Below are 22,107 nucleotides of genomic sequence, written 5' to 3'. Positions count from 1 at the left end.
GCCCTGTCTCCAAATACAGTCACATGGAGGCTAGGGCTGCAACAGATGAATTTTGGGGGACACAATCCAGTCCGTAAGATGTGTGGCCTGGGCTTTGGAATATTTTTAAAATCCCAGATGATTCCTAATGTGCAGGTAAATTTGAGAACCACTGAAGTAAACCATTATTTGAATTTGGATCTCCTGAAAAAGAAAATAAAAATGGATTCCCAGTGCAGATCCTATTTAGATACATTTTTATTAGGTTGGTTTAAAGATCTTTATTGATTTTTTTGTAGCCCAGATTTATGAGAGTGACAATTGAGTTCTCCATTCCCTTTAACAATTCTCGGATCCCCTATCTTGCTTCCTTTGAACTGGTAGAGACAAAGAATTAGAGTACTTTAAATGTTCTCCCAAAAAGCACTTGGGAGGCCTTTCTCCATGTTGGAACAATTATATCCTTCTTCTAAAAGGAAATGACTATGGTATCGGGACAAAAGATATCCGTGGCTGTGCCTTATCTTGTTTAGGGGAACGAAGGGTAAACAGTCTGGAGCAATTAATGGTTAGTCAGCTCTAAAACTATTAATGTCAAGTAGCAATAAAAAAGCTGATTTCAGTGAGCCAAGGAAAGCAGTTCTAGAAAAGGAAATCATGTGTTTTAGCCAGTCTGAACAAACAATGGTAATTCTTATACCTAACATATATATTATTTAAGCCTCCTGACAACTCTATGAACTGGATAGGACAAGGATTATCATCACCCCATTTTACAGATACAAGAAAACTGAAATTCAGAGAATTTGACTGACTTTCCCAAGGTCATACCAAAGTTAAGGACAGAAATAGAATCTGAATCAAAGTCTTACTCATATTGATCAGTGCTTTTTCAATATTCATTTCTTTACTCAGAAACTTGTGTTTGTTCACGACAGCTTCACTGTGCTAGACAGAGTCCCAAGACATGTTACGTGATCCCAAGGAACTTGGAATCTAAAGGAAAAGATAGATAAGTAAACAAATAATTACAATGCAGTGTAATATATATCATGATACAGGTATGCACTGATGCTGAGGTAGCTTAGAGGAAGGGTACCTAACCCAATGGGAAGTTGTCAAGGTCTAGAGGTCTTTGATGAGACCGAAAAACAGATTTTCTGGGTATAAGAAGTTCAGAGACTTGAAAGAACAAAAATTTATCATCAGAGTGATAAAGTTTCTTTCTTTTTTTGTTTTGTTTTTCCTTATTGCAAGAGCAGTGTTTCCCTCAGGAAAATCAAAGTGTGCATTTAGAGTACAGATAATTGACTTAATCAAGGTAGCCGCTATTAACATCTTGGCGCATATTTTTTCACGTAAGAGTGGGACATTTTAGTTTAAGCTTCCAGAACAATACAGTTCCAATCTATGGCCGTGGAAGTAGGTGGCTGGAAATGAGTGGAGGTCAAGGTCGTTGGAGTTGAGGAGGTCAGAGAATTATGAGACCAAATTGTTGCTTAGACTGGTCATCTGTTTGTATGTGGAAGTCAGCCAAGATGATGGCAGGACAGAGGATGATGGCAGAGGATGATGGCAGGACAGAGGAGAACTGTGAGCTTATAGAGTACAGAGGAGAACTGTGAGCTTAGTGCCCAGTAATCAGTTGGTGATAGGTGGGGCGAGGTAAGAGCAGTATAACCTAAGAGGAACAAGGATTTCCTGAAAGTATTTGCTCTATTACATCTCATTGTCTCTGATACTGTGCAGCTATTTAAAATATTTTTTAAATAAATTTATTTATTTATTTATTCTTTATTTTTGGCTGCGTTGGGTCTTTGTTACTGCGTGTGGGCTTTCTCTAGTTGCCGGAGCGGGGGCTACTCTTTGTTGCGGTGCACAGGCTTCTCATTGCATTGGCTTCTCTTGTTGCAGAGCATGGGCTCTAGGCGCATGGGCTTCAGTAGTTGTGGCTTTCGGGCTCAGTAGTTGTGGCTCACAGGCTCTAGAGCGCAGGCTCAGTAGTTGTGGCGCACGGGCTTAGTTTCTCTGCAGCATGTGGAATCTTCCCGGACCAGGGCTCAACCCGTGTCCCCTGCATTGGCAGGCGGATTCTTAACCACTGTGCCACCAGGGAAGTCCCTATTTAAAAGATTTTTGAATGAAGAGAATGAGAAGAGAAAAAGGGGAGGTTGTGAAAGATTTCATCATACACGTATATCTCAACTGGGAAGAAGGGTCAAGTGGCAAGGTTTATAGCAAAGGCTAGTGAATGGAGACCTCCATGAAAAAGCGGTAATAAATGATCCACTGCTTTGGGCATGTGAGGAGAGCTCATTCCAGGGAAGACTGAGGAAAACTTCATTTAAGAGAGATGCTGGTTTTGTGTTTATGCTCAGTCAGTCCTGCATCTTGGAGTCCATTAGGCTAGATAACATGTCTTTCCAAAAACAATTTGATTTTTGCAAGATCTTCTTGATGAATTTATCCATTTTTGTATTTATTTTTGCCATGATACAAAATGATAAAATGGGTAGAGATATACATATATACGTACAAACCTATCTATCTATCTTTGTATTTCTCTATTTCTCTATTATCTATCATCTATCTACTTACCTATTTAAGCAAAGAGAGAGAGAGACAGAGACACTGACTTTCTTTTAGAAAGTCATATGGAACCCATAACCACATAAGTTCATGTTTGAAAATATAAAACAGCTCCCATATTGTATCATATGATTAGACTTGTATTTAAAGGCTGAAATATGTGCTTCAATAGTAGTTTCTGCTGCCCAGGGCTGGCAGCATATGTTTTTTCCTAACAACATGTAAGTAAATTCACTGCTTCTGAAGGTATGTCAGGCCTGGGGTACTGGGTTTCTAACACCCAACTGTAAAAGGCTGTAAAAGACTGTGTAGTGTCTCTTTCTTTCTTTCTTCCTTTCTTTCTTTCTTTCTTTCTTTCTTTCTTTCTTTCTTTCTTTCTTTCTTTCTTTCTCTCTCTCTCTCTCTCTCTCTCTCTCTCTCTCTCTCTCTCTCTCTCCCTCCCTCCCTCCCTCTCTCTCTCTCTCTCTCTCTCTCTCTCTCTCTCTCTCTCTCTCTCTCTCCCTCTCTCTCCCTCTCTCTCTCTCTCTCTCTCTCTCTCTCTCTCTCTCTCTCTCTCTCTCTCCTCTCTCTCTCTCTCTCTCTCTCTCAATAATTTATGAGTAGATCTTAAAAGGAGCTATTTGCTTTGTGTTAAGTATCCTCCACTGACCTGACATTATGTCACTTTATCTTCTCAGTCTGGATTAGGTGCCAATTGTTCTTGTGTATTTCTTTAGCATCTCTTATATATTTAAATCATAAAGCTTCTTCACATTGTCATACAAATTATTTATTTTGTCTTTCTCTTCTACTTAAGTGTAAATTCTTCAAATTCAGAGATTGTTTTATTTATCTCTGTAAGCCTAAGTACATGATAAGCTACATTAAGTGTTTTATCAGTGAATAAATACACATACATATTCAGTAGTCATGTTTAAGCATTGCCCATCAGGCTCCATAAAAAATAATGATAGATTACGTAGTATCTGATTCAGATAGCTATGTGTACAGAAAATGAACATTCTTGGAGAGGCAGCGTTTCATAGTGAAATGTGGGCTCTGGAGTCAGATCTAGGTTTGAATCCCAGTTCTGCCACTTAATTAGCTATGTGTGACCTTGGACAAATTAATTCGCTTATTTAGTCATTATCCTCATCCATAAAGTGGGGGTATTTCCTACTTGTATATAAACTGCTTGGCATGTAGCAGGTGTTCAGTAAATGGTAGTTCCCATCCTTACTAATTGTAGACCCTCTCTGGTAGCTGCTCAAGGAACTTTCACTTACTTGGTTGCCTTACTGCTAGATATAATTAAGCCCTTTCTGTGATATACCCTATAATCACTAAGTTACAAAAGTTTGAAACTGTTCCAAGAAGTTGTTTTGGAAGTGTTAAGTATAGGAAATGCTTTCAAGAGACCATTGCTTTTCTACTATTTGAACACTTTATAATAAAAAAATTTAAAAGAAGGATGTGACTATGGTATGTATGCTGCAATTACTGTTTAATTACTGCTGTTTACATGTGTGAATAATCCTAGATTTGTTTCCAGAATTTTTTAATAATCCCCATCCATTTTTCTAATACTTTCAAATATTTTTATAATAGTTTTTCTAATTATCCCCACCCATTGCACAGTTCTTTTTTTTTTTTTTTAAACGGCAATAATCATTTATTATGTCTTACAATTTCTGTGGGTCAGGAATTGGGGTGCTAAATTTTGGTTCAGGCTCTCCCCTAAAGTTGCAGGCAGATGTCAGCTGGGGCTGCCATTGCACAGTTCTTGATCTCTTTTTCAGTGTACTTATAAAGAGTATTATATTTCTTTTTATTTTTTAAATTTTTATTTATTTATATTGCGGTACGTGGGCCTCTCACTGTTGTGACCTCTCCCGTTGCGGAGCACAGGCTCCGGACGCGCAGGCTCAGCGGCCATGGCTCACGGGCCCAGGTGCTCCGCAGCATGTGGGATCCTCCCAGACCGGGGCACGAACCCGTGTCCCCTGCATCGGTAGGCGGACTCTCAACCACTGCGCCACCAGGGAAGCCCATAAAGAGTATTATAATAGTTTATTCTTCATTAGATATTTACATGTTTCTTCTTTATTGTGTTATGAGATTTTTGGGGTCTGGGACCTTTCTTCTCTTTTAATATACACTTAGTACATGGCTCTGTATTTTCTGAGCCACTAATAAGAACTTACTGTTTGGACTTCCCTGCTGGTGCAGTGGTTAAGAATCCGCCTGCCAGTGCAGGGGAAACAGGTTTGAGCCCTCATCTGGGAAGATCCCACATGCTGCAGAGCAACTAACCCCGTGCGGCACAACTACTGAGCCTGCACCCCTAGAGCCCGTACTCCTCAACAAGAGAAGCCACCGCAATAAGAAGCCCGTGCACCGCAATGAAGAGGAGACCCCGCTCGCTGCAACTAGAGAAAGCCCGCGCGCAGCAGTGAAGACCCAACGCAGCCAAAAAATAAAAAATTATATAAATAAATAAATTTATTAAAAAAAGAAAAGAACTTACTGATTTCTGACTCTATTTCTTCTTCATTGACTTCTCCATTTTTTCGGAGACGCATTTTAACTTCGGTTTTAGGGACACTGTATTAAATATAGTATAGGAAAGTGGTTAATACTAAAGCTTTGGAACCAGATCAGGCACACCTTGGCAAAGTTGTTTAACCTCTTTGAAATTCATTTTTTTTTACCCATAAAATGTAGGTTATATGTACCTAATATGGTTTCTGTGAGGGGTAAATGAGGTAATATAAGTAAAATATTTAGTACCATTCCTGGAATAGAGAAAGCCCTCATTAAGTGATAAATCTTATTATATTTGTATGGAGATATCAGGGTATATTGGAAAAAGCATGGACAATTGTTGTTAGATAGACTTAGGGTCAAATTCTGGCTCTATTACTGAACATCTTAGGCAAGTTGCATAACTTCTCTGAACCTCATTTTTTGGTTGTTTTTTTTTTTGCCACGCTGCAGGGCTTGCAGGGCCTGAAGGGATCTTATTTCCCCGGCCAGGGATTGAACATGCGCCCTTGGCAGTGAAACCTCGGAGCCCTAACCCCTGGACCTCAAGGGAATTCTGAGCCTCATTTTTTTTAATCTATAAAGAGGGGATTGTAATACCTGACTTGAGGATTGTTGTAGATATAGCACCTGCACATTGCTTGCCACATAGTAGGCATTCATCAAGTGGTATCTATTATTGTTACCATGTCTAACATATATTTTCAGATTATTCTTTGGTCTTTAAAACAGTTTTGTGAGGTTGAAAGGCTAAGTTTTATGCCTGTTTTGCAGATGAGGAAATAAGGTCCAGAGAAGTTAAGTGATTTTTTTTCATGATTACTGCAGTAATTTTTATAGAGCCAGTATTAGAACACAGGTCTTCTGACTTCTGAGCTTTCTGCTTTGCAGCTTTTCCTTAAATACAAATGTTTGGATGAATGGATTAAGGTTTAAAAATAGGTTCTTTTTAGTGCCTGCTCCTTTGACTCCACTCAGATTCTTAATACAGATTGACCCACATTAGAATAGTAAAGATAGAGTTACTCTTCTCAGCTCCAATGTAAATTACTTTTAAATTTGTTCCAAAAGGTGGTTTTGAGATTGTGGGTTTTACTCTGGTATTTGTTCACGTCTCCTGAAGTTCCATGAAATTAGGTACCTTAGCCCAAGAAGTGATGGCTATTAGATTACCTTTGGTGTTCAGTTTTCAGACCCAAAGATGTTTCCCCTTGGATGTCTGAAAAGCTTTCTGAGGTGTAGTTACTTTTATAAGAAGAAATACCATAATTTAATTCACTTGTGCTCTTGGGTTTGTGTATGTGCAGTGGATGTTTTTGTTATGTTGTTACAGGTTCATGAAAAGCCCAGAACTTTGATGACAGATAGCCTGGTTATAAAGAATTTTTTACGCAAAGTCATCACTGTGCTCCCCAAGGTAAGCTGTTCTTCTGCACAATAACGATTCTCTTGTTTAAGTCATATGTTTTTAAAAGACTTCTACTCTGTAGGGCATGGAAGGATCTGATTGGTCCTCTTTCTTTTAATTACAGTGATTAAAAGTTTTAATATTGAATTGATTTGGTTCCTGTATCCCTAAGGCAGGCTTGATGTTGGTCATGTGACATAGTTGAGAGCCCTTGGATATAGAGAGAACTTTCTTTTGGGTTCTTATTTTCACTGCCTTACTGTTTTATTGTATCACTTTGGATACCTCGTTTCCCTCTTCTGCGTTTCATTTTTCTTTTAAACCTAGATGATAAACTTTGCTGATTATCTCCTTTTTTTCTAAAGTGACTATAAGAGCAACTAAGGAAATTGGTAAAATACTTTGAACTCTGGAAAGCTAAAATTTTTATTATTACCTGTAGTTTGATATGTTCATAAAGTTGCACACAAGTATGCTATATAACTTCCCCTTTTTTTCTGGCATGTTTCCTACTTTTTCTGTCTTAAGCAGGATTCAGTACTTAATTGTTTGCCAGTCATTCTTCCAAGTGCTCTCCACGTACTCACTCATTCAACCCTGCCAACACCCCTTGTGAAGTAGGTTTTATCATCGTTCCCATTTTATAGCCAAGGAAATATGGTACAGAGGTTAAATCACTTGCAGGACCAGGATTTGAAATGAGGCAGTCTGGCTCTAGAGTTCCTTATTACCCATTATATTATATAGAAAAAAAATAGAGGTTGAAGGTATAAAATAATTAGAACAGTGAAGTAAATTGGAAGGAGGACATAAGAGATGGGGATAGGGGAAGAAAAAACAAAGAAAAAAGCATGGAATATTCCATATATGAAAACAATGGAAACAATAGAGAGAAAAATTGATAATTCATTTAAGAAGGGGAGAAGAGATACATTAGGAGAACAGCAGAGGACAAAAGGGTAGTATTTCCTCATAATTTGTGACTACTTGGAATTGTAATGTAGAACTCAATGTATTTAAGATGCAGAATTTGAACACAGACAAGTGTTAAGTATGTTTAGGGAAAGTGCAATGGAAAAAAAAAGTGATATAAAGAATATCTTCTCCTTTAGGAATTGAGTATGGAAAATTTTAATCCCTATTCTGGTTCATGTTAAATATCACACCCCATTTATTTTGCAGATTAGATTTAATTTTAGTGTAAAGGTGAATGGAATCCTCTCCATGGAGATCTTTGGGTAAGTCCTTAATCCATGGCTTAAGTTTATGCAGTGGCTCTACAATTTTTCTCAGTCATTATTGTCCTATTATTTCCAGTGGGTTCACAGTTTGATTTCTTGACTCGAAGTCACTTTGAAACTGATTTTCTGAGACCCCCGCCCCCCACATTTTCTTATTGTAGATTAGTTCTTTTTTTAATAAATTTATTTATATTACTTTTGGCTGTGTTGGGTCTTTGTTGCTGCGCGCAGGCTTTCTCTAGCTGTGGCGAGTGGGGGCTACTCTTCGTGGTGGTGTGCAGGCTTCTCATTGCGGTGGCTTCTCTAGTTGAGGAGCACGGGCTCTAGGCGCCTGGGCTTCAGTAGTTGTGGCACACGAGCTCAGTAGTTGTGGCTTGCGGACTCTGGAGCTCAGGCTCAGTAGTTGTGGCGCACAGGCCTAGTTGCTCCGTGGCATGTGGGATTTTCCTGGACCAGGGCTTGAACCCGTGTCCCCTGCATTGGCAGGAGGACTCCCAACCACTGTGCCACCAGGGAAGCCCTCTAGATTAGTTTTTAATGAGTAAGTAGATTAAACCTTTCATGACTTTCCCTTTCACTAGAATGAGAAAACTTAAAAATAGACATTTTCCCCTTGGTTAATTGGTTACTAAATTTCAGTAATTTCTGGGGTTGGTACTCATGGGCCAAAATTTGTAAGAGGCAGAGATTGGTTTTAGAATCTTTGAGATATGGCTTATCTTTTCTTTGCTTTGCAGGGCAGAGAATGAACCTACTTTGAACCTGTCAAATGGAATTGCGCTTGTCATAAACCATCAGCATTATGTGAGGTGAAGGGGAAAGAATTGTTGTCCCTCTCCATGTTTTACTCTCTTACTATGAGTATGAATGTGGGCAGAAATTGAAAATGGTCTCAGTTGTCAATTCTTAGTGCCAAGTGTCAGATTCTCTGTAAGAAAATTGAAAGTAAAAATTTTAAGCTATCTGTATTGAAAACGATGATTATTCCTGGCTCCTTGAATATATTCTAATTGACCTGAGGACATGCATGTTCCTTCTCCTCTCCATGCCTTAATTTCTTCTGTAAATGAAACAAAACAAACCCTGCTAACTCCAATCCCATTTAGACATGAGAAGAGAGGAATGACTTTAGAGATTACTTGAACTCTTGGCTAGAGAGATACTATGACTGCAAAGGAATTCTTTGTATATTATTGCTTGTGTATTAGCATTTTGCATAGGTTTAGAAATCATCTTTCTTCCCACCTCTACCTTTTTCAGACTGCAAAAAAATCCATGGAGGAGGTGGAAAATAAATGGAGTAGAACCCTGTGCTTTGCCTTCCTGTACTATCCAGTTACCACAGAACCCAAAGTGAACATGAATTATAGCAAGAAAATGCCTAACTTATGTTTAAGTCCAGCGAATCTATTCTTTTTTCAATAGTTTCTGCCTCCACTTATATGCCCTGGATCAACACTGGTAGTCATAGGATCTTAAGGCTTGAAGAGACTGTCTATGATTTTTCAGTCTGTTTTCTTACTTTTGACCAAAATTACCTCTCAGATTAGACTATGTTTTATTCTTTAATATCTGCAGGACACAAAACCCCCACCCCACATCTTTATTTAGTAATCTTCTAGCATCATACAATCCTTACAGGCAGACGGCCTTGCTATCATAGATTGACTGAAAGAGTTTAAGCCTCTAAGCCAATGTTTGTGGACATATTTCCCTGGGTGACCTGATTAGTTTAGAGAAAGGGGGAAAGGTTCATTAACATTTCTTTTCTGTTTAGAAAAGAGCTGTTGGAAAGTAAGCAAATACCAAATTTCACTAGATTCTTTCTAGAAGAGAAAGATGTTCCAATTTTTTCTCATTACTCCTACCAAATAGTAACCTCAGACTTCTTCAGGGGAAGGTGTAGCATGTGTAAAAGCAGAAACCTAAGTATCATGAGGCCAGTTTTAGGCCATTTGTGATTCAGGGACCCCTGACCCCCACCCCCACCATGCTGATCTTTGAATGATCTTGGAAACTTCTGCTCAGAACCATAGAGTAATTTTAGTGGAGGGAATATACTTTTGAGAATATAAAACTGCCGTTAGTGGCAGCAAAAGCAGGAGCCATGCTATAATTCCTGAAATGCCAATTTGTCTACTTTTTCCATTCCCTGTGATTCACTGAGTGCGACACAAGTTACTTATACCAACAAAATTTATGTGGTGGATGATATGGTTATGCATATGCTAGAAGTTATAAAAAGAATTTTGAATTCCCTTTAAAATAACTTCTTAAGAGGGAAAAAAGCTAAATTTGTCTTACCTGTTTTTTGACAGTACACCAAAATTTGGTGCAACTGAATTACTCTGCAGCAGAATCCATCCCGTGCTAGGACATCCAGTCATGCTCTTCATCCCTGATGACGTGGCTAAAATGGGCTTGTTGGGGGAGCTGATACTGACTCCAGCTGCTGCTCTCTGTCCTTGCCCAAAGGTCTTTTCCAACCAGCTGAATAGGATTTCTTCAGCTTCCATATCCTTTTAATGACAGAATCCACCAAAATGTTCAAATTCATTGTCTTTGAAAATGGATTTTTATATTTCAATTCTAGAAAAGCCTCTAGCATATAAACTCTGTATCTAGAAGCTGGTACGATTTGTATAAAAACAAAAATCCAATATGAAAGCTAAGCTTGAGAATTTTTCCAAGAAACTTTAAACTATAAAATATGACAAGTGCCACACTGTTTTCATATAATCCAGTATGACTGAAGCATGGAATGAATGGTGCAAGAGGGAGAGAGGAGGCTGGGAAAGTAGTTTGGGGTTGAATATGGTGGATCTTGAGTGCCACACTAAGGAGTGTGAACTTTATTCTCTATATAATGGGAAACCATTAAATGTTTTAGGAATCTCTAGCAGCCTTGTACAGGATGGGTGGGAGAGAGACGTCAGTAATCACTAATTAAATAAGTAAGTGAGCTGGGCAAGAGCTATTAAGTGCATGAATTAAAAGTGTGATGAGCATGGAAAGGAGAGACTTATCACCGGAAGGAATCAACATGATGAGGTAACCAGTTCGTTGTTTGGCTAGGGAGAGATTAGGGGCAGAGAATGGCTAAAGTTGATGTCAAGAACTCTATATCCAGAATAGGCAAATTTATAGAGACAGAAAATAGATGGGGAATGATTCACCTGGGAGTGATAAAAATGTCCTAAAACTGATAGTGGTGATGGTTGCACAACTTTTTGAATATACTTAAACCAATTTAATTGTACACTTTAAATGGGTGATTTGTAAATTAAATCTCAGTAAAGCTGTTAAAAAAGATTTCCATAGATGGCCAACAGAATAATGATACTGGCAACAAGGTCTGAGGAGTGAAGAAGATTAGTCTGGCTTTACATAAGTTGCATTTATGGTGCCTGCAGGGCATCCTTTAAAAATGGCAAGCAGCCATGTAGAAATTTTGGTCTGGAATTTGCAAGTGGTCAGATTTAGAGAAATAGATTTTACAGCCTCAGCGTTTTCTCCATAGGTAACTATAGTATAGTATAGTGCTAGGGCTAGAGCGTGACACAGGAGTAAAAATGCTAGATTCACCACTAATTAGTTGTGTGACTTTGCACAACTTACTCACCCAGCCTAAGCCTTTATTTCCTCAGCTTTAGTATGAGGATAATAATACCTACCTCATAGACTTATTTTCCCTTGCAAAGGTTTCTCTTGTTGTTGTTCTTTTGGGATTTGTTTGTTTTAGGGTTAACTATATAATAATCCATGTGAAGCTCCCAGCATATTGCCTGACACATAATGTAAGTGTTTGATAAATGTTCAGTATTATTATGATTATATGATTGAAGCTGTAGGAGTAAAGGAAGTTGTAATAGAGTATAAAGAACAAGAACAGAAGAGGGCCAAGGTCCTGGTATGTTAAATGTCAGCTGAGGATGTCTTTAAGGAGGAAGAAGGAGCCAGGATAGTGATAAACGCTGTGTGTGGACATTTCATATTTTAAAACATGCTTTTTCTTAATATCTAGATCATACAGAAGAGTATAAATAAAATATGAAAGTTTCTCTTTGTCCTCATCCCATTCTCAAGAGGGAATAAGACAAATTTTCTATCCTCTTGGAGTTTACATTTTCATGGGAAAATTTAATAAATAAATGGACGTTAGGTAGTGATACGTGCAGTGAAGATAAAATAATGTGGGTAAAGAGATAATGATGGGAATGTCATTTTAAATATTATGGTTGGTGAAGACTCCAGGGAGGTGATGTTTTAGTAAAGAGAGAGAGCTAACTATGAAAACTGGTGGATTTCAGTTTCTGAAAATGGCAAACTAGGTAATTTAGACCAACCCTCCTAATGAAGACAAAGGCTGGATGAAATACCAAGACATCATACAAGTATCTAACAGCTAGTGAATAGGGAGGAATTTCTGGGCCGTGATTTAGGAAAGAAAGGAATTACAAAAAGCTGAGCCCAGCACTGAGGGCTCTTTTGCCCTAGGGTCATTTGCCAATTAGAGCAAGTAGCTGAGAGACTAAGAACTTCTGAATCAAGCAGGAGAAGAAGGCCAAAGAGTTCAGGGCCTGCTGAGCTTGGGAGTGCTGTTAAAGACACCTCTTGTTTTGGACAGGGATAAGTAAAAGGCTATACTTTAAGGAGTAAGGTGAACCTGAAATAAACCATCCTTCAGTGATGTGCATTTATTTTGGGGGGTGGTTTAGGCAGGCCAGAAAATCTTAAACTTTGAAATTGGTTTAAGGTGATTCTAAATTTCTAATTCTCCCAGATGCCTTGTAGAAGCAAACAGAAATTCTTGATAGAGGAAGATAACTGCATCTGTGCTTCAGATTATTTAACAGATACTTAAATATAACATCCAGCTCCCATGTGCATGCACACATTAACATATACACACACACACAATCAGGTACAAGAGAAGACAAGGAGGTGTGAACAAGAGCTAACAAAAACAAAAGCAACAGCAACATGCACTGGGACTCCAGATAATTGCTAATATCAGATACTGATTTTAAAAATAAAAAAATATGCTTACTATGTTTATGAAAATGAAGGCAAGCTTAAAAATTTTGCCAGGGAGCTGAAACTATTGAATGTGACATAATTTTATGTCACATTATGTCACCAAACAAATTGTAGAACCAAAATATACAATAACCAATATTGAAATTCAGTAGGCAGGTTTAACAGCAAATTAGACACAGCATAACTGAATTTACGAACTAAAATATAAGGATAGCAAAAACTGAGCAAAACAAAGCAAAGTGAGACAAAGGATGGAGAATACAGAAGAGGTAAACAGTGAGAGGAAACAGTGAGACATTCTAATGTACATTTAATTCATGTTCCAGAGGAGAAGAGAGAGAAAGGTGGGGCAGAAACTATATTTGAAGAGTTAATGGCTGAAGCAACTAAAACAGATTTCAAGCTGAACCATCAAGCAGGATAAATAAAAAGATATCCACTCCTTGGGACTTCCCTGGTGACACAGTGGTTAAGAATCCGCCTGCCAATACAGGGGATATGGGTTCGAGCCCTGGTCTGGGAAGATCCCACATGCCGCCGAGCAACTAAGCCTGTGTGCCCCCACTACTGACCCCGCATGCCACAACTACTGAAGCCCATGTGCCTAGAGCCTGTGCTCTGCAACAAGAAAAGCCACCACAACGAGAAGCCCACGCACTGCAGTGAAGAGTAGCTCCCACTCGCTGCTACTAAAGAAAGCCCGTGTGCAGCAACGAAGACCCAACGCAGCCAAAAATAAATAAATAAATAAATAAATTTATAAAAAATATATATCTGTCTATATATCCACACCTTCTAGAAGATCAAAGACAAAAAGAAAACCTTAAAATCACCCAGGGAAGACAGATTTTCTTCAAAAGAGAAACTGACAGCTGACTTCCTCATACCAACAGAAAGTAGTAGAATAATAGTGTTAAGGTCCTGACATAAAATAATCATCAACCTAGACTTCCATACCCAGTAAAAATATTCTTCAAGATAAAAGGTAATGAACCTACCTATATATTATATTACTGTCATAATCCATACAAGAAGAAGAATTAATTCAACTGACTAGAGCATAGTGTTTTGACTGTACATTCTTGGTGGGATATTCTAAGGATGAAATGAACTGCAAAGAACTCTTAAAATTCATTAAGTGGTCTTGATTCTTAGGAATAATATTGGTATTATATTGAAATTGTGTGCATACTTATGTAAAAACAAATAAGTAATTACGTTAACATTGTTAGGAACCAAATTTTTTAGCATAAGATAGAAGATATATGAGTGTAAATTCAAAGAAATAAGAATCTTTAAAAGTAACTTTGAGACAGAATTGAAAATACCAATGTGAATCCCCAATTTTTCTGACTTTAAAAATTATATATTTCTTAGCTCTGTCCACTAAAAAAACCTTAGAAGCAATGAACACTCATGGTACTCAGAATGTGTCCTCTAAATACCACTGCTCACTAAAAAGGAGAAGTGGCTGATTCTGGACCTAAAGTAGAAATGTACAAGATGAGCTGGGTATCTTGTTGGGCCAGAAAGCAAGGAAGTTATCAAAGGCCAATGAGATTGTGTCAAAGGATTTAGGAACTTCCACTTCCAGCCATGATCAAATAACAGGGACTGGATTTATTTTCCTGCCCTGAACAGCTAGAAAAAATGGACAAATTATATTAAACAACAGTTTTCAGGTATTACACAACAGATAATGCAAGACAGTGGTTCTAGAAGGAGGAGAAACAAACAAGTGAACCCTGTGTTTGCCTCACTGTACTGTCTAGAGAGAATTTCCGGGCTACAGCACCAGGAGGGGATACCCAACCGGAGTCTGGTGGATCTCTCTGAGTTGAGGAGACAAAGTTCAAAGTTCAGGGAGGTCTAGACAGCTAGGATTTATAGAAAAGAGTACTGAAGAGGAAATAAATACATAGAAATAGAGCTCCAGACAGAAGAGAATCCCTGGAATGCACACAGAGCTGGGAATAGTTCCTGTTCCTATCAGGCAGGGTGGAAAGCCTCATACTTCTTAAGGCATGAGGTAGAGTCTTAAGAAGGCTTTGCCTGAGTAGTGGGGAAAAGTTAGCCATAGCCTACAGGATTCTCTAGTCCCACGTATCAAAGCTTAAATGTAAGACCAATAAGACTGAAACTGTTTCCAAATAACTTTACAGTGTCCCAGAAAAAAAGTTCAAGAATATTTATAGGAATACAAAAATATTCTGCACCCAAAAAGGTAATCTTCACAATGCTGGGCATCCAATAAGAAATTACTTGGCATGCAAACAAGCAGGGAAATAGGGCCCATAATGAAAGAAAAATTTCAATCAATGGAAGCCTACCCAGAAATGACACAGGTGATAGAATGAGTAAACAAGGACATTAAAACAGTTATAACTGTATTCCATGTTCAAAAAGTGAGAGTAAAGATTGAACATACTAAATAAAGAGGTGACAGAGATTTTTTAAAGACCCAAACTGAACTTCTAGAGGAAAAAAATATAATTTTCAGGATGAAAATAATACTGAATGAAATTGATGGCAGATTTACACATTGCAGAAGGAAAGATTAGTGAACTTGAAGACACAAAACTAGAAACTAAAGTGAAATAAAAAAAGACTCTAAAAAAATAAACAAAGCATCAGTGAACTGTGGGACAACTTCAGGTGGCCTAATTCAGGGATGTGTAACTGGAGTCCTGCAGGGAGGCAAGGCAGATAAAATATTTGAGGAAATAATGTTCCCCAAATTTCCAAATTTGATGAAAACTATAAACCTGCAGATCCAAGAAGATCAATGAACCCTAAACATAAGAAACATGAAGAAAATTATACCAAGCCACACCATAATCAAATTGCTTAAAGCCAGTAGTAAAGAAAAAAATCTTAAAAACAGCTAGAGATAAAAAGACACATTACATATTGAGGAACAAAGATAAGAAATACCACAGATTTCTCACTGGAAACAGTATAAGCTAGAAGAAAATGGAGCAACATCTTTAATAAAAGAAAAGAAAACTGTTAATGTGGGATTCTATACCAAGAGGAAATACTTTTCAAAAATGAAGGCATAAATTAGATAACTAATAAGAACCTGCTGTATAAAAAATAAATAAAATAAAATTCAAAAAAAAATGAAGGCAAAATAAAGAATATTTCAGATGTACCAAAGTCTTCATCACCAGGAGACCTGTATTATAAGAAACGTTAAAGGAAATGCTTTAGGCAGAAGGAAAATGGTACCAGATGGAATTCTGGATCTACTGAAATAAAGACGAGCACTGGGAATCATAACTATTTGGGTAGATATAAAAGATTTTTGCCCTATTTAAAAAACCTCTTCAAAAGATAATTGACTGTTCAAAAATATCAACAGTGTATAAGACTTACAACATGTGTAGAAGTAAAATGTGTGACAACAGCACTAAGGCCAAGAGGGGAGAAATGGAAGTACATTGTTGAAGGATTCTCATACTATACATGTGTGAACTGTTACAGTATCACTTGAAGGCAGACTGTGATAAGTTAGAGTTGTATACTGTAAAGCCTAAAGCAATCCCTAAGTTAATACCACAAAGAGTTATAACTAATAAGTCAGAAAAAGGGATAAAATGGAGTTATAAAAAATACCCAATCCAAAAATAGAAAAGAAGAAAAAGGAAATAAAATACAAGGAACAAATAGAAAACAGGTAACAGGATGCTAGATTTAAACTCAGCCATAACAGTATTCATATTAAATGTAAATAGTTTAAACAACCCAATTAAAAGACATTCACACATTTTGACTCTTCGGATATTTCACTCTTATTCTGAGTTTGCAGCACCTAAAATCTCCCCTGGCTCTAAATAGTGAATGTGTTGGCCTTAGCTCAAGTGTTAATGCCTTCTTGGATTTGTGATGGAGACTTCATTCATAGGCACTGCCTCCCTTTGTTCTGTTGTGACTTTCAGTAATGCCCCAGTCCCTACTGGGTAAGGATTTTAATCTTCACACTTAATGCCTCATGTTTATCCTATGAAAAAGAGGATGAAAACAGAAAGATACAGGACAATATATATTCTGGTCTTATTAGCCTTGGTTCAGGGGACAACAAAGTTTAGGCAGTGGTTCTTAACTGGGTGATTTTGCCCTCAGAGGACATTAGGCAATGTCTGGAGACATTTTGATCCTTATGACTGGAGGGAGAGGTGATATTGGCATCTAGCGGGTAGAGGCCAGGGATGCTGCTAAACATCCTACAATGCACAGGACAGCCCCACAATAAAGAATCATCTGGCCCAAAGCGTCAACGTGCCAAGGTTGAGAAACACTGGGTTACAGGGAGGGTGAGGGTAGGAATGAGAAGTCAAGAGAAAGAAACCATTTAAGGGCCTACCTTCCTTAGTCTTGGTTAGAGAGTAGGTTGGAGAAGGTGAAGTGTTTCCCTCTCAATCTGAATATACTTAAATACTTACTGGGAAATATTCCTTTGTATATACTTTCATTCTAGCATGTATCATATCATATTACAGTTTACTGGTTTTTACATGTATCTCCCATACTATAAATATAACTTGAAGGTAAGTATTAAATCTGTATATTCATCTTTATATCCCCAGAACTTAGTACAGTGTAGTGTTTAGCCTGTGGTACCATTCAAACCTATGATTTAATGAGTAGGAGAGTAAATAAACGAATTGTCCCAAAACTATATTTGTAGCTCACACTCATTAAACCCAAAATAATTCCTGGGGATTCTAGTGGATCTATCTCTGGCGCCTCACACCTATCCTTAATGTGGAAAAGGCTTAATATGTAATCGCCTAGCACACTAGTTTATTTCTGAGAGTGTGAACCAAGTCAGTGTTGTGTTTGTTTTATGCATATAAATACAGTTATAAAAAACTAAAAATCTGCAATTTTCTTTAGCAACTATACATATTTCTATATGGACCTTCAGGTCTGCCTCTGATATTGCTAAATCCAGAGCAGCCAACTTCTACTATCTTCAAAGATACCTCTTATTTCATTAACTGGAAGAAACACCACTTGTGTATGGTGCCCAATTTGGATTTCAATTTAGATAGAGGTAAATCTCCCTCTCTTTGTTTGCATAGGAATAAAGAACTCTGGAGAATATTAGAGAAATGCAAGGAAATATAAATAGCAAGTGTATATAAGAATAGGACCGGGCTTCCCTGGTGGCGTAGTGGTTGAGAGTCCGCCTGCCGATGCAAGGGACACGGGTTCGTGCCCCGGTCCGGGAAGATCTCACATGCCGCGGAGCTGGGCCCGTGAGCCATGGCTACTGAGCCTGCGCGTCTGGAGCCTGTGCTCCGCAGCGGGAGAGGCCACAACAGTGAAAGGCCCGCGTACTGCAAAAAAAAAAAAAAAAAAGAATAGGACCTAGTGATCTGATGGCTTAGGTTGGGGGTTACAGGTGGGAGTCTGACTAAGTTTGAGATTCCACATGAAGTGAGTCAAACAGGTGTCAATAGGCAAAGCCCCATCAGAGCCTAACCGTTCTGGCATTACGTGTTGATGCTGGTTCTCCTCATTCCTACTGCCTTCTCTATTCCTGGCCCTCTTGATGTAGTCAGTGGGCCTTCACCTTCCAGGGACTTGTTCAGAGGGTTTCTATTGTACCTTAATCCATCAACTCTGGGGTTTTAGAAAGGTTAGTAAAGTTGCAAGGACATCTTTGAACTATCGTGGAAGAGAAATATTTCCCAATGAAATGAAAAAATCCATATAAAATTACTTAGAAAAATTGTAATACTACGTAAAAGCAAGGCAGGAGTATAAACCATATAGTGATAAACCTAGGAAGCTGACTGTACTATTCATATAGAGCCTAATCACATTGGCTTTGGGTGAATCCTACTGAAATTGGATGCTTAATAATTAGACCAACAAATAAAACTGAGAAATCGGAATATGCAACCATGAGCTGATGTCTAGGAGCTTTATAGTCTTGAGTTTGACTGTTGTTAGCTAGAATCCTTTGAAATTTAGAAGGCAGTCTGTTCAACTGGATCCTGAGGAATTTCACCAGTAGCGAGGAGGTATTCTAGAGTTGTGACTGGTATGAGAAGATTGATGCCTGCCAGTATAGGGAAGTATTTCCGGGGGAAAGATAGAATCTTCATCTTGGAAGTAGGCCTCGTGGTAAGACACTTTTTCTTGAGTAGGTAGTTATTCCAGAGGGCGGAATGAAAGGAGGGTGTCCTTGGGCTTCTGGAGGTAAGTGGTTTTGTGAGGAAAGAATGTTTGGTCTTAATAAGACTGTGGCCACGGCTGTGGGCTGCCCCTTAGCACTTATATGGGGCCAGCAATGAGGGTGAAGTGCTTTCCTTGCTCCCTTGGGTAATGGCTGCTTACTGTACCACCTGGCCCAATGAGGGGGAATACCTACTACTCCTCTCCCCTGGCAAACTGTGGAAGATGTATTAAGAGAACAGTGTCCCCTAATGGCTCTGCTATTGTACCAAAGAGAGCCTTTTGGAATTGGTTTGGCTTTTATCTTGGGGGTGTGTGTGTGAGTGTCTGGGTACCTGAGTCCAAATCCTGTTCTCTCTTCCTGGTTTTAACCCTCGCTAGGGGGGTCTTAGTAACTTGAATGGTGATTCATGTTCCTCTGAAAGTGAGGCAAGCGAATGTGAGTGAATGATATGTATTATTGTCTATTACTGTTATTCGTTTAAACTGAATTGGCTATTTAGAAACTGAAAAAAATCCCTGAAAACATCCAAGATGGGACTCTTCTGACGTTCTAAAAACTGGTTTTTGCATAGGCCTTAGAGGAAGTTAGCTTTCTAGAAGGAATTGGTATTTCTCTTCCTGTGTCTTTGAGATGTTAATAATCTACCTGGGCTCTCAGGAACTTTAATTACCTGTGATCCTTGAGAGTGAAGAAAAAAAAAAAAGACCTTTTTAAACTGTAGCAAGAAAACAGTGAGATCTCTGTGTCCACATAAATAAATGTGTGTCTATGTGTACCTTATAAATATAAGGTGTCTCTGCCTCCAAATGGCACTGCCAAGATTAGTTTGTGGATGAGCTCTGTTTAATTGGCTTAAGAGAAATTAAGTGCTCATATAAACTCTCAGAAATATAAAAGAAACTCCAGAATGAATTTCAGTTTCACGTGATATGGGAAATATTCAGTACTGAATGGATATCTGGTATTGAAGCTAGCTTAAACTTGTTGGTTTGATTAATATAGACATGTCTTTAGAGTCATCAGTGTTAAGTATAATACTTATACCTAGGCTTATTTTGAGATCAAATAAGACCATATTATATCTGTTGCAAATTTGTCAGCAAGGAAAATATCTTGCTATGATGAAATTTTAAGTAAATGTAAATAAGATAAGAGCCTTTAGGTAAACTCTATAGGAATAATTATGTTTTGGGAATGTCTATCTAGAATAGTTTCTCCAGATTTTGATAAGCATGTTCTGCCTGCTGTCTGCCACACACAGTGGGGTATCACTCCAGGACCTTGCTTCAGACATGTAAGATCCCCCTATCCATTAAACCATTGATATCACTGAAAAAAAAAATATTAATTTTTGGTCTTAACAGATGGGATGTCATGCTATCAGGATTTTTTAAATCTCGAGGGCTCTCCATATCTCCTTTTCTCTTTCATTTTTATTTTCATGCTTTCATGTTGATTTCCTTCATTTTTTGCCAATTTGTGATGCCTAAACTTGCTCAGTTAATTTTGGAAATGAATAGCATAGAAAATGTCCGCACATGTCACCTTCCCTCATTACAGAACCAGGATCCACATGGAGGTACTTCTCTATATGGATCTGGATGGAATTTAGGACTATAGTGATTATATTCTAGAAAAAGACCGTAGGGATCAGATTACTTGGGAATACAAATATTATATAGCACTGTGGTTAAGAGCACAGATTTTGGAGTTAGTCTAAAACAGTTCCACCACTTCCTGTCTCATGTTGGGCAATGTATTTAACCTACCTGTGCCTCTTTTCTTGCCTGTAAAAGAGCATAAGAATATGTCCCATACCATAGTGCGGTGAAGTCTGAATGTTGAGATAATACATGCCAAGAATTTAATGTGGTACGTGGCACGTGGTAAGCATTCAATACAAGTTAGCTGTTATCATTACTCTTACTAGCTATACCTACTTTTTACTAGCCTCTTATTAGTGATACCTACCTTAGAAAGTTACATGAGGAGTGAATGAATTTACTGTATAATACTTCCCAGTAAATTCTAAGGAATGCTGTTTGGTTTGCATTTTATACACCCAGTTGTTATTTTGATGTTCTTCCTGTGAGTCACTATTATTTACTTTTATCATGTGGGTAGAGAAACAGATTCAGGAGGACAAGGGAGTGTTCAAATTTAGATTTATCTCAGATCCCTCTTTGTTTGAGGTATAGGTTCTTTATTCACTTAGCATTTTGAGGACTTTACTTAGGATACTCTGTAATATCTTGTCCTCTAGATTTGGTGCTTCCAGATGTGAGTTATCAGGTGGAATCCAGTGAGGGGGATCAGACTCAGAATATGGACCCCCAGGGACAAACTCTGCTGCTTTTTCTCTTTGTGGACTTCCACAGCGGATTTCCAGTCCAGAAAATGGAACTCTGGGGTAGGTATAGGAGAGTGGGGCTGCCAGCTTGGGTGTGCTTAAATGTTAAGAGAATAAAGAAAGGAGAGTTTACATGATGCATAAATCTGAATAGATGTGTTTCTGTAAAATAACTCATTTCAATGAAAAACCTTGCTTAAATAAGTTAAAAAAATTATATGCTCTATGCGAAAGATCTATATCTTGAAGCATCACTTAGATGATGACATTCCCAGATTTGGTTGACCAGAAATCAGCAGACACTTCCTGTTGGTTCCTCCAGAGTATATTACCTTAGATGGGTAGTTCTCAACCTCAGCTGCACAATATATTACCTGGGGAGCTTCTAAAAAATGCCCAAACCTCACCCCCCAGAGATTTGGATTTCCTTGGGTTGAGGTGGGCCTCAGGTATCAGTATGTTTTTAAAGCTTTTCAGGCTTGAGAACTGTTCACCACCCTACTGCTTTTCCAAGTGGAATCAAGAAAGTTATCAGTTTTACTTGGCCTTAATGCAACATCTCAGATTGAACACGAGGTGCTGTGGGAGTACATTGGTATGAATGGCTTTGTGTGATTGCCACATCAACCTCTGGAAAGGGAGAAATTGTCCTTGTTCAGGCATACAAATGCCTTTGGCCTTTATCTAGCAGATAGGTGATAACCTGTTATCAGAAGGTTCTCTCTGTTAGTGGTAAAGCAGTGATTTCACTGTTCTGTGGTCTGTGAAACACACGCATCAGAAT

At 38.2% G+C, this 22,107-nt stretch overlaps 1 protein-coding gene across 12 annotated transcripts in view; it reads left to right on the top strand.

The window, feature by feature from the left end:
* Nucleotides 1–22,107, top strand: part of TOP6BL (TOP6B like initiator of meiotic double strand breaks) — a 91,881-nt gene that overhangs the window by 42,676 nt on the left and 27,098 nt on the right. For 11 of the 12 annotated variants that reach the window (XR_009542299.1, XM_060158467.1, XM_060158465.1 and 8 more), the window contains 6 exons: nt 6,425–6,508; nt 7,682–7,737; nt 8,478–8,549; nt 10,059–10,249; nt 17,684–17,839; nt 21,237–21,383. Coding sequence is in view for 11 of the 12 variants with exons in the window: in XM_060158467.1 (XP_060014450.1) it covers nt 6,425–6,508; nt 7,682–7,737; nt 8,478–8,549; nt 10,059–10,249; nt 17,684–17,839; nt 21,237–21,383 (706 nt within the window). In the remaining variant the exon portion in view is untranslated. The remainder of the gene's footprint in view (nt 1–6,424; nt 6,509–7,681; nt 7,738–8,477; nt 8,550–10,058; nt 10,250–17,683; nt 17,840–21,236; nt 21,384–22,107) is intronic. The other variant, XM_060158462.1, reaches the window with a different exon arrangement.

The sequence above is a fragment of the Lagenorhynchus albirostris genome, chromosome 9 (genome assembly GCF_949774975.1).
Source record: "Lagenorhynchus albirostris chromosome 9, mLagAlb1.1, whole genome shotgun sequence".
NCBI classification, from domain to species: domain Eukaryota; kingdom Metazoa; phylum Chordata; class Mammalia; order Artiodactyla; family Delphinidae; genus Lagenorhynchus; species Lagenorhynchus albirostris.
The sequence above is the reverse complement of the archived record's forward strand: the minus strand, read 5'-3'. Positions and strand labels throughout refer to the sequence as shown.